Source organism: Leptodactylus fuscus, chromosome 1 (assembly GCF_031893055.1).
Source record: "Leptodactylus fuscus isolate aLepFus1 chromosome 1, aLepFus1.hap2, whole genome shotgun sequence".
In the NCBI taxonomy this organism is placed as follows: domain Eukaryota; kingdom Metazoa; phylum Chordata; class Amphibia; order Anura; family Leptodactylidae; genus Leptodactylus; species Leptodactylus fuscus.
Genome location: NC_134265.1, coordinates 181,215,131 through 181,227,631, shown reverse-complemented (window position 1 = coordinate 181,227,631; position 12,501 = coordinate 181,215,131). Strand labels below are relative to the sequence as shown.

The window sequence follows — 12,501 nt, the reverse complement described above, 5'->3', positions numbered from 1 at the left end:
TTCGAGTAGTCGAATATTGAGGGGCTACTCGAAACGAATATCGAACCTCGAACATTTTACTGTTCGCTCATCTTTAATAGTCAACTAAGCTATTATATAGAGCAAATAAAAAACAGGTATACCAATGGATATTAGATTGAGGGAACCTAAAAGCACATTCTTTTGACCTCCATAGGCAAAGTCCTGCATGTCCGACTTTGTGTCTGGTTAAAAAAAAAATGGTTTAATCGCGGAGAAGCAGAAGATGCTTACGGGCAGACACTTTACAAACCCATTCAAGTGAATGGGCTTGAAAACTGACTACCGGTTTCCGTCTCCTGTTCAGTTTCTCGGCAGAAGACAGAAACATGCAAAGTGGAGACGGGGCGCAGGTGTGAACCCGCCCTCACAATGTTTATATCCATGGATACTTTTGATGTACTATATACACTGAATGTTTTTCCAGCACATATGAGTGAATGCACCTTATAACAGAGATATTTTCCCCTAGTAGCATCTTGTCTAGAGGATAATACAAGTGCTTTACAGAGGCACCATACAGCACCACATGGGGAGCCTACAGTATGCATTTTAACCACTACAGATTATGCATGTCTTTATACATAGTCTGAACATATGGCAATACTTTGTGCATGGACGCTAAGAATGAACCAAGAAAACATTGAACAAGTTTTATTTGGGGCATGTTAAATGTATATTGAAATAGTAACAAACAGTATTCATCTACATTCCTTGTATCATTCATATTAAATGGGATTAGAAGAAGGGAGCAGGGCCCTCAATCCCATTGTGTGAAATGACTTTCTTTGTAATGTATCTTTCTGTCTGTATTTGAACCCTACAAATTGTACAGCGCTGCAGAATATGTTGGCACTGTTTCTGGGGGGAAAAAAGCAGACCTGCTCTCATCCTGAACAGCCTGTGTATATCAGCAGTGGAATGTGTCTTTGTTTTTGATATCCCATCCCTTATCCTATACATAAGTAATTCACTAAGAGTGAAGTGTCCTCTATGGCAGGAGGAAAATATTCTTCAAAGACATGCTCCGCAGGTAATGCTAAATGAATGTGTTATTATTGTGTCTTTTGTGCAGGTAGAACAGCTCTTAAATCACCACAGAAATCATTGCATGCTCCAGATGAATCCACAGCCTCTTTTATTCAGTCTGGTAGCATCATTTGATCAAATGTAAGAACTTTAATGCTTGTCTATAGTCTAGTCAGTACTAATCTAATGAAACAATTGTGCGTCTATCAAACAAAGCATCATGTAATAACCATACAAATAATTATTATTCTAATCAATCAAAGCACTTCACATCTGCTGACAAAGATTTCAGAGGTAGATCCTGATGAAATAGATTAAATACAAACAACCATAGGATTATTAAATCAGTCTAGAGAAAGAAAATCGCAAATGTTTGTATGAGACTATAAACTCACAATGGTTAGACAGTGTAAACTTAAACCTGCCCCATTTTCAGAATAGATAACCCTTTCACATTGGTTAATTGGTTGGTGTTCTTTGAGCCAAAATTGAATTAGGCGCAGTTAGGGCGCACATTGTCATATCTTAGGTTACACTCTGCAAGCACTAAAATATATGCAAACAGCAAATATATGGATTATTTTCTATATTATTACCTCTGTATTTGCTTATAAGTATAAAAGAGCCAATTGATTTGTAACGAACCAAGGTTCATTATAAATTTTCCAAAAATGTCAAGTTCAACTGAACTCATCTCTAGACCCGTGGGGTGCCTTTCGGAATGGGGGCCGTGGGCAACTGCAAGTCTGCCTCCCCCCCAACACTAAGGGTGCATTCACACAGAGTTTTGTGGCGTTTTTGCCACAAAACTCGTGTAAAGAAGCAGTTTTACAATGGGTTCCGTTAAACGCACGGAACACATTGAAATCAATGGGTAAAAAAGCCTCTTATTGAGTTCAATGTGTAGCGCGCGTAAGACGGAACCGATTGAACTAAATGAGATTCTGTTTTTACAGCACTGATACCTCACACGAGTTTTGTGGTAAAAACAGTGCTACAAAACTGTGTGAATGCACCCTAACCCTGCTTAAAGGCACAGGGACAATCAGGGGATTCACTAGTACCTAGGTGGGCCAGTCCAAGCTTGGGTTCACCTATCTTTAGTCAAGGCACTTGCAGCTGTCTGTAGGCAAGTTTACCAAATCAGCGATGATTATCTCTGCAATACTTTATTGGTTTGTGGCTACAAAGGTATATTTCTGCTCTTGTTATAGGCCTCTACATAGCACTATTATTAGATTGGAAGGCATTTTGGACCTGACCTTTAATGTGCATCAGGATAAATGTGGCACAACTTCATACATATAGCATTCGGTCAGGAAACGGTGTGAAAACAATAATAAATGTGCCCACTGTCTTATGAGCTTTAATTGTGAGAACATTTCCCTGCTACAGACTTGATTCATTGGCAAGTTCATCCATGGCAGAGGAAGCAAGCAACTGAAATAGTTATTTCACTTCATAGATTCATTTGTTTTACAAAATGACTGGAATTATCTGAATAGCAGCTCATTTATACAGTCCACGTTCCTGCTTTATTCTGCCACATGACTGAGTTTCCATGGTGAAAAATTAGAACACTGATTCTTTCTGAGAGCTAACCTACAATAGACACATACTGGAAGGTTCCAAGCCTTCCAACTTGCAATGAGCAAGGTTTCGCACTTCCATTTATATGACCATATTTAACTAGTACAGCAGATGTTGAGTGTTTAAAGATGGCGGCTGCTTGGGAGCCGGTCGGCCGCCATAGTCGGCTGTGTCTACTGTTAATGCACTAGTAGCGAGGTAAAAAGTCAAAAGTGCCAAACCGCCGTTTTTTCACTGTTTTGTCTTTAATCAAAGCAATACCAATTCCCTAAAATGGTAAAACTAAAATGTAAACCCGGCCCCGCAAAAAAATATGCCCTATACATCCCTGTACATGGAAGTACAAAAAAAGTTATCGGTGTCAGAATATGGCGACTTTTAGAAAAAAAAAAATGTTGCCACAGTTTTGGAATTTTGTTACGGGGTTAAAATGTAAATCAAACCATATAAATTTGGTATCCTCGGATGAAAGAGAGTTGACACCAAAGAATGACTGTCAGTATTTCCTTCAATCTAAACTGCCACTGTTTGGCCTGTTCCTTGTTTCTGCTGTCCATATCATGTCCGACAATGGGACTACTGGCTTGGTCTGATGTGAGACCTGTTCCTTGGACCCAGAGATGCTGAGAAGAGGGAAAGAGACAGAGAGAAAAAGAGACCATGTCTTATGAGTGGCACTGATAATAACTATAAAGCCTATAAAGCTGATGTCTGACTACATAAAGTGAGTGTTCCACTGTAAATAAAGTGTGAACAAGCTGTGGCTTGGGTCTGTATTGGCTGCTGAGTTGTGCTATGTCACCATCTGTGACTCTGCTGCTAAGTGAGTGCACAGGACACATTGAGAGACTATGGCTGCTGTGTGCTAAAATACACTTAGGTCATTACAAATATGACGCAGGTCCATATAATGTGAATTGCCAGTGACCCACTGCCAGCGAGCCTTAGTGAGTCTTAATTCACCTGCTTGTATCTGCCTGACTGAAAGCAGTTATTTGGATTCTTAACATGGATGGCCTATCCTTAGACCATGTATCAGATTGATGGGAGTTAAATTCACAGGACCCCACCAGTTAGATTTCCTGATGGGGGACAGTACTTGTGTGGAGGCCACAGCCTATTCATTGCCTACATGGTTGGAGTTACTTTACCCAGCTGTTTTATCCCATTCAAGTTGAGTGCCGCAGCCCCTTCAAAGTAACTGATTAACTGGGATCCTGACTGTCAGACCCCCACTGTACTAAAATGAATGTCATATCTTAAAAAAGCACTTTGTAAAAGCAATTTTTTTGCCCTATGTGTTTGAGTTTGTATGTAGTGTAATGGTACTGAATAACTTGCTGACAGCGTCATTGGGGCATTCATTATACAGTATGCATACCTCCCAACTTTTAAAGGACAGAAAGAGGGACAAAATGTGGACAAGCTAAGCGTGCCATGGAAAATTGAGCTCCACCCACTTTTAAATTGACCCCTCTTAATCCCATCCATTTCTCTTTCGGTACACCCTGCACCCCACATCTCCCCCCTCCCACAGTACATCCATGCACCTTGCATCTCTTCCCCCTCAGAACACCTTACATCCCACAGCTCTCACTCCACAGTACACATTATACCCCACATCTCTCCCCCCAGATGGTACACCCTACACCCCACCTCTTCATGTTCCTCCACTGCATGGGATGCAACTTTTCTTCTTGTGGAAGGATCTTCTTACAAACAAAGACACACCTACCCAATCACGTGACTAGAGAATACCATGTGACTGTCTAATGACAAGGGCCCCCCAAAGCGAGTTCGCTTGGGGGACACATGGCATCATGGCACCAAATAAAGCTTTATGTATATAAATATTAATTCATATTTTCTTCTCAGGTTTAGTCAGCTAGTTAGGAACACATAGAAGAACATAAGAATTTAAATTTCCTGCCTTTTTCTACACTTTCCCGCCTTTTCTCACTTACCTTAGCTGTGTTGAGGTGGGAGGTCAGAGGTCATCACTGGGCAGATTTCATCCAGGGCTTCTGAAAGCTTCTTTGGCGATCAGCTGATTGGTCAGAGGAGCGTTCTTGGCAGGAATTTTGAATATAAATAACGGCCACATCAGCTGTTCGTGGCCAGTTGAAGAAGAGACCTTCAAGCAAGACTCACCCGCCCCCCCTCCCCTTTTTTCTTTTATGAAAAAGATTTTGTTGATACTTGTCATGGTGTTTATTGTTAGGGGTTAGTCGATCAGCTAATAAGCTGATTGGACATTGGTTTAACCCCTTAGCGACCCTTGACGTAACTGTACGTCATGGGTCGCATGGGGATGTATGGAGCGAGCTCACACGCTGAGCTCGCTCCATACACGGCAGATGCCGGCTGTATCATACAGCCAGGACCTGCCAATAACAGCAGCGGTCGGTGCCCGAGCCGATCGCTGCTGTTAACCCTTTACACACTGCGGTCAAACGTGACCGCAGTGTGTAAACGGCACCGGCGGCATGGGCGCCGCCATGTTTCGCCGATCGCCGCCCTCCTGAACGTCACATGAGGGCGGTGATTGGTTGCTATGACAGCCGGAAGCCTATTGAAGGCTTCCAGGCTTGTCTCTGCATGAGATCTATTAGACGATGCCAGAGGCATCGTCTAATAGAAGTGCTGCGATTTTGCTATTCACTGCAATACTGTAGTATTGCAGTGAATAGTATGAGCGATCAGACCCCCTAGGTTTCAAGGTACCTAAGGGGTCTGATCATAAATGTAACAGAAGAAAAAAAAAAGTTTTTAAAAGTATTAAAAAAATAAAAAAAATATAAAAGTTCAAATCACCCCCCTTTCCCTAGATTAGCTATAAAAGTAATTAAAGAACATTAAACATAAACATATTAGGTATCCCCGCGCTCCAAAATGCCCGAACTATTAGAATATTAAAACATTTATCCCGTACTGCGAACGGCGTAGCGGCAAAAAAAATAAAAACAGCCAAAAAGCGTTTTTTTCAACACTTTGCCTCCTATAAAAAATTGAATAAAAAGTGATCAAACCATCAGATCTTTCCCCAAATGGTATCAATAGAAACGTCATCTTGTCCCGCATAAAAAGACACCACAACCAGCTCCATACATGGAAATATGAAAAAGTTACAGGTGTTAGAACATGATGACACAAAATTTTTTTTCTATTTTGCAAAGTTTATCATTTTTTTAAAAGTATCAAAACATTTCAAATACTATATAAATTTGGTATCACCGCGCTCGTACTGACACGTAGAATACAGGTAACATGTCATTTGTACCAAACAGTGAACGCTGTAAAAATTAAACCCATAAGAAAATGGCGCAAATGCATTTTTTCTCCAATTGCACCTCATTCTGAATTTTTTTCCAGCTTCCCAGTACATTGCACAGCATATTGAATGATGCCATTACAAAGTACAATTTGTCCCGCAAACAATAAGCCATCATGTGACTCTGTGAACTGAAAAATGAAAAAGTTATGGCTCTTGAAATGTGAGGAGGGAAAAACGAAAATGCGAAACCAAAAAATGGCCTGGTCCTTAAGGGGTTAATGATTTTGATTGATTGATATTGAGAGGATTTATTGATTGATTGGTTATTGGTTAATTATTTATTTATTTATATGAATTATTTAATTATTTATGAATTTTATGAGGTTTATTTATTGGATTTATTTATTGAATAAAATTTTAAACATTTAACCTTAATAAACACCGTGGCCAATATTGTACCACAGAAAAAAGAAACTTTGTGTCATGTCTGTTATTTATAGGTTAAGGCTTATTAGTATAAAAATTGGTGCCTATGATGCCATGTTAGTAGGTCCTTACCAAGTATAGTATTTAGCCTTTATGTTGGGATAAGAGCCGGTGGATCAGGGCAAAGTTTGTAAACGAGCAAAACACTTCAAGGGCGTAGTAGGTCAAGCTATAAGCCATCCAGGATGGCGGGACAGCAGTGTAAAATCAAGACTGTCCCGCTGGATACAGGACAGTTGGGAGCTATGAGTATGTTCCCCTCTGGAGCACTGACTTCTTGTCTGCACTTCTAATGCACTTAGTGTTTCCTGTATGAATAGGAAGTCAAACTATCAATGCAAGTTTATGTTTGTCAAATGAAGGCTCTACCAGACTTGCATTGCTAGTGTGACCTCCTATTCATACAGGAAACATTATGTGCATCCTAGGAGCAGAGAGGAGCTTAGTGTTACATAACTTCCCAGTAAAGCTGGTCCTCATAAAAAATATTGTATGACCCACAGATGTAGCGAAGTTAACCCAAACTGTTGCAACGGGTTAAACTTCTGCAGCGTGATATCTTATTACAGGAGACAAAAAAAGCAATGAAAAGTTTCTCCAATGACTTTTCATTGTTTTTATAGATATCATGCTGCATTTGTTATGTTCTCTAAAAAGTGGGAAACTATGTATGCTTTTTAGAATTGTAATAGAAGTGCGGTGAGTGTTGTTTATAATCCCCTGGTATTCCTTATGGTACTGATCTATGATCAGTTTATCCGAGGCTCCAACAACCTGCTACAAAATAAAATGAAATGAACACAGAACAATGTGATAATAACACACCTAATGTATATATTATGCATAAAACAATTTCTATATAAATCTATTTCCTATTAGGTTTTACTGGTAAGAAGCATTCATAAAAGACCATATGAACTTGATGATATCATAGAACATTTCATTATTGTAATCACATTTTATGGATCTACAAGAGAAGGTTCCCTAAAATGAACATAACTGAAGCTTATTTGTGAATCCTTCCTCTCTATTAATATTTGATCTCTGTATTTGTTTCTCTGGTCTACTAGTAATAATACATAGTCATACATTCACTGTTTGCTATAAGCCTGGGCCTAGTTCCTTTGTTCCTAGCACCCAACAACAAATGGTCCAAAAGGGGGTTTTCTGCAAACGTTTTTTTTAAAGAGATGTTCAGGCAATGATGGAACATTTTCTAACTTTTTAAATATATTTTGCGTTTAAAATCTTGGATAGCTTCATATATGTGCTTGGATTCATTCATATCTCTGCTTGCTTTCGGTGAATAAACACACTGTGTTTAACACACTACCATGTATGTCAGAAAACTGGATTAGATTTGTACTAGAGATGAGCGAACACTGTTCGGATCAGCCGATCCGAACAGCACGCTCCCATAGAAATGAATGGAAGCACCTGTGACGCTGATTTTGCCAGCGGCAGGCCGGCGTCACAGCTGCTTCCATTCATTTCTATGGGAGCGTGCTATTTGGATCGGCTGATCCGAACAGTGTTCGTTCATCTCTAATTTGTACCGAAGATGCGCCACTGTGTAATTTTTCCACCCCATTCACCACTTTTTAAGACAGTGGGCACAGTGTGGAGATCAAGTATGCTACCTACAAACTATTAATATACCATGGGGTCTTTTTCAGACCCAGAGTATAATGATCAGAGGCACATGGGAGGTGACAAACATAAAAAACAGTGGTACTCACCTCTTCTGGGCTACAACACAACTGTGTTTTTGACCCTCTGTGATGTCACTACAGACACCTGAAGATAGAATGGAGTCACGCCAGAACCTTGGAGAGGTGAGGAACACTGTTTTTTTATGCTCGCTCACCTCCCCTGGGCCTCTGGTTGTTATACTCTGGGGTCTGAGGAGACCCTAGAGTATGATAATAGCAGTATTTGTTGGTGTTTGCCTAATAAATACATTTGCTGCTGTCCACTGACCTTACTTACTGATCCCCGCTCCAGTTCATGGCCGCCTCTGCTTCCCCTTCTGCCCTCCAGGGGGAGCCATGCATCTTGTATTATATCACAAGGATGAATAGGATGCGCTGGAGGGCAAAAGGAGAAGCGGAGGTGGCTGTGAGCAGGAATGGGGATCAGTAAGTAAATAGGGTCTGTTACTTGCTGGGATTATTCCAGCAGTTAACTGTCTGTAAACAAAAATGCAGCAGGGGCCCACCACAGTACTTACACTACTAGATGGACGTCCAGGGAAGGTGTAAAAAAATATAAAAAAAGACATTTATACTAATTTTTCATCACCTCTTTTGAACCTCCTATGGCATCCAGCGCTCCCTTGGTCTCTCCTCTCTAGGACTCCTCAGTGACGCAGTGACGTCATGTGCATGGGGTTACTGATAAATCCTGTGACTGGGCCTCAGCAGTCAAATTGGCAAGCCTAGTGCCATGACATCATGTTTCCTGGCTTGCCCATGTCACCGCTGTAACCCAACCTCTGGCCTTAGCACATGACGTCACCAGGAGAGTGTGGGACGCTGCGAGGAAGACAAAAAGAGGAGAGGGAAGGTGAGTATAAATGTTTTTTTTTTTTTTTCTTTTTTTTCACCTCCCCTGGGCCTCTACCAATTATATTATGAAGCCATCCTAGGCGAAACGCGTGTCAGGCGTTCAGCAGTTTACTCCCATCGGCATTTTGCAGTGGACTCCATTGCTCACTATTTCACCTTGTCTCTGGGTATATCATTTTTGATATATGATGTTGCTATTTAACTGGCTAGTTGTTTAGCTGGCTTGTAGTTATATTCCATGGGTGGAGTGCACATGCTTTGGCTCAGAGATACTATACTATATACCTATGACTAGGGGCTGCACTGCACTTTGCTGAGTGGGTTGATTTATGTGTCTGCTCAATATTTTTAGTGAGTTATTTTTGTATGTCTTCCTGTGATTTTTTAACTATTTGGTTATCAATAAATATTTTTCATACTTTTTATATATATTTTTGCATTTGTCTCATATTTCCTTTGGTTTTTCCTCTACCAATTATACTCTGTTATCTGAATAGACCCCCCCAGTATAATAATTTACCACGATAGATGTTGACGTGATCATTTTAGTTTATCCGAGAAGTTATTTGATTTTGTTATTTAAAAAAAAAAAAAAAAAAAAAAACAATTTGGGATTTTCTGGTCAAACCTGGCTCAGAACAAATCGGTTCACCCATTTTTATAACCTGATGTGGAGAAAACATTGACATTCTGAAGGAGTCATTAACTTCAAGGGTATGGACATAGACAAGCTATTTAAATGGATTCTACCATTAAAACCTCTTTTTTTGATGGTTAAGACAGCAGAATAGCCTTTAGAAAGGCTATTCGTCTCTTACCTTTAGATGTGATCTCCGCTACGCCGTTCCTTAGAAATACCGTTTTTTACCGGTATGCAAATTAGTTCTCTGGCAGCGATAGGAGCGGGCTCCAGTGCTGAAAATGCGATGGGAGCATCCCCGTCGCTGCTCGAGAACACGATCCTGCGACACCTCTATCTTTGGCTGGATCCTCCCCTTCTCTATCGTCTTCCTCCTGCATCACCTCTGACGCCTGCGCAGTTGGCTCTGCCAGTGAGACACTAGTAGAGCCGACTGCGCATGCCGGCTGGCGGCCATTTTTGGGAGGCCGCTCTTGCTCTTGTAGTTCAAAGCAGGAGTGGCCTCCCAAAAATGGCCACCGGCCGGCATTCGCACTCGGCTCTGCTAGTGTCTCACTGGCAGAGCCAACTGCACAGGTGTCGGAGGTGACGCAGGAATAAGACGACAGAGAATTGGAGGATCCAGCCAAAGGTAGAGGCGTTGCAGGATCGTGTTCTCAAGCTGCAGTGGGGATGCCCCCATCGCATTTTCAGCGCTCGGGCCCGCCCCCATCGCTGTGAGAGAACTAATTTGCATACCGGTAAAAAACGGTATTTCTAAGGAACAGTGCGGCAGAGATCACAACAAAAGGTAAGAAACGAATAGCCTTTCTAAAGGCTATTCCGACGTCTTATCCATAAAAAAAGAGGTTTTAATGGTAGAATCCCTTTAAAAAAAATCCAAATAGCTTGCAAAAGTTATCTATGACAATGAGAGAATTGTAGATATATCATCTATCTTTGTCTACATGGAATATGCCTGTTTGAGTATGTTTACTGTCTATTTTAGATGAACTATTTTGTATGTTTATTTTTTTTGTACATTTACTATCTATTTTAGATGAGCTATTTTGTATGGTAATTTTTTTGCATGTTTACTGTCTATTTTAGGGTGGGATGTTTTGTCGCACAGACCACATACAACACTAGCCACTATATTAAACACAATGACCAAAACATATTCAGGTTAAATTCTTTACAGCTTTTTTTTTCTCTTTTGTTGCAGACATTTTAGGTATCGCAGACCTTTCCAACTGAGAGGACATGGCTTTGGAGAACAATACCCATCGCAGTTATTCAATTATACCATGCTTCATCTTTGTGGAGGTAAGTGCTACGCTTCATCTTGGAAAGCGACGGGGTTGCTATGGTTACAGTTGCAGATCAGTAAACAAGTCACTGTAAAGCTTCATAGCCAGTTGATATCTACCAGGTTTTATAGTTATTACATTGCATGTGTCACTGAAAATTCTCATAGAGCAGCTGGGACACGTCTTACATCATAATATAGTGCAGTATTTCTGGCAATCTGTATACACAATATGTGCAATCCTTCCTTGTAAAATGGTTTAATAATATCATACTTGAGGCATCTCATTACAGTATACAGAAACTATCAATGTTCACTAAGACAAGGAGCATTTGCAGATCAATAAAGGACGGTAAAATCAATAGGAGTTAGTGAAAACCCCGCACAAATAATTAACAGGACGCTTGCAGCCATCCGTAGCCTCAGAGACGCTATGTAGCCAATGCAATATAAAACATTACTAGCACATTAGTAGTGACAACGGATTTCATGAGTTCAGTTCATGAGATTACATGGGGCATGAAGGAACAGATGCTGACCTGTCACAGTGAGTGTCACTTGGCATCTTGGTGCCAGGAGTGATAACAGTATTGTTATGGAGGGTTCACATCATGGCATTAGTTTACAAAGATGTCAGATAGACCAGACACAGTCCAATGACTCATGAGCTGGAGAAGATCAGAAGCAGCTTGTAATTCTTGGATAGCAAATATTATATTATAGGATTTATATTTAAAAAGTTTTTCTCTAAGTGGTGCCATTTATTAGTATTACTTATACAGTGCATGTTATATTATGTTTTCTTTGCTGTATGTAATAAATGTGTTATCTCATGGAAGAACAACCTGTCTTCACAGTCAGGATATTTTAATTTAGGCTGATGCCCCACGTAGCAGACCACAGCCAAAAAGTGATGTGGGCAAAAAAGCAGTGGAAATGCGTCTCGGTTTTTCCTGCAGCGCTTTTCACAGAAATTCCATTGAGTTTTCATATGTGGCATTCTGCTTCAATTATACCTATACAGAAACAGTCAGTGTTATCGTAGGTACAATTTCCCTGCTGTGATGTTGGGCAGCTTTGGAGACCACTGCATTTCTGCTGTGGGTATGTTTCTGTAATACGTGGATGGGATTAGCTAGAATCACCACTTTGTAAGAACTATAGTTTCCTTCTAGCATGAATCTCTTTTACATATAAGGCAATATTGTTGTACCTAGCAACACTACTGAATTACTAGCAGGATGACTAGAAGAATCATACAGTATAACAATGTTAATAGCATAATATAAAGTCTTATTAATGGCTTTATACGGTTCTGATTGTCATGCAAAATTGACTAGACTTCTGTAATGAGAGCAGTAGAGAAATGTATTATTATCTGATATATGATTTTTTTCAGACTAAAATATTCACACAAAGTTGCAACACTCAGAAACAACCATTACGCAGATTTATATAAAGAATGCAGCAAATTATGTTTTCTCCATCATTGATTTCTGGAGACCATAGACATCACAGAATTACAAGCTGAGACCAATTATCTTGTTTCTGCTGACAGGAAAGCAATTTGTCCAAATGCTACTAGGCTGCCATAAGTAATATCTGAGCC

General features: G+C 40.2%; 1 protein-coding gene across 2 annotated transcripts in view; it reads left to right on the top strand.

Moving 5' to 3' along the window:
- Positions 1–12,501, top strand: part of PLPPR1 (phospholipid phosphatase related 1) — a 100,416-nt gene that overhangs the window by 29,400 nt on the left and 58,515 nt on the right. For both annotated transcript variants that reach the window (XM_075280365.1, XM_075280366.1), the window contains exon 2: positions 10,809–10,909. In XM_075280365.1, the coding sequence (XP_075136466.1) occupies positions 10,847–10,909 (63 nt within the window). In that variant the 5' untranslated portion in view covers positions 10,809–10,846. The remainder of the gene's footprint in view (positions 1–10,808; positions 10,910–12,501) is intronic.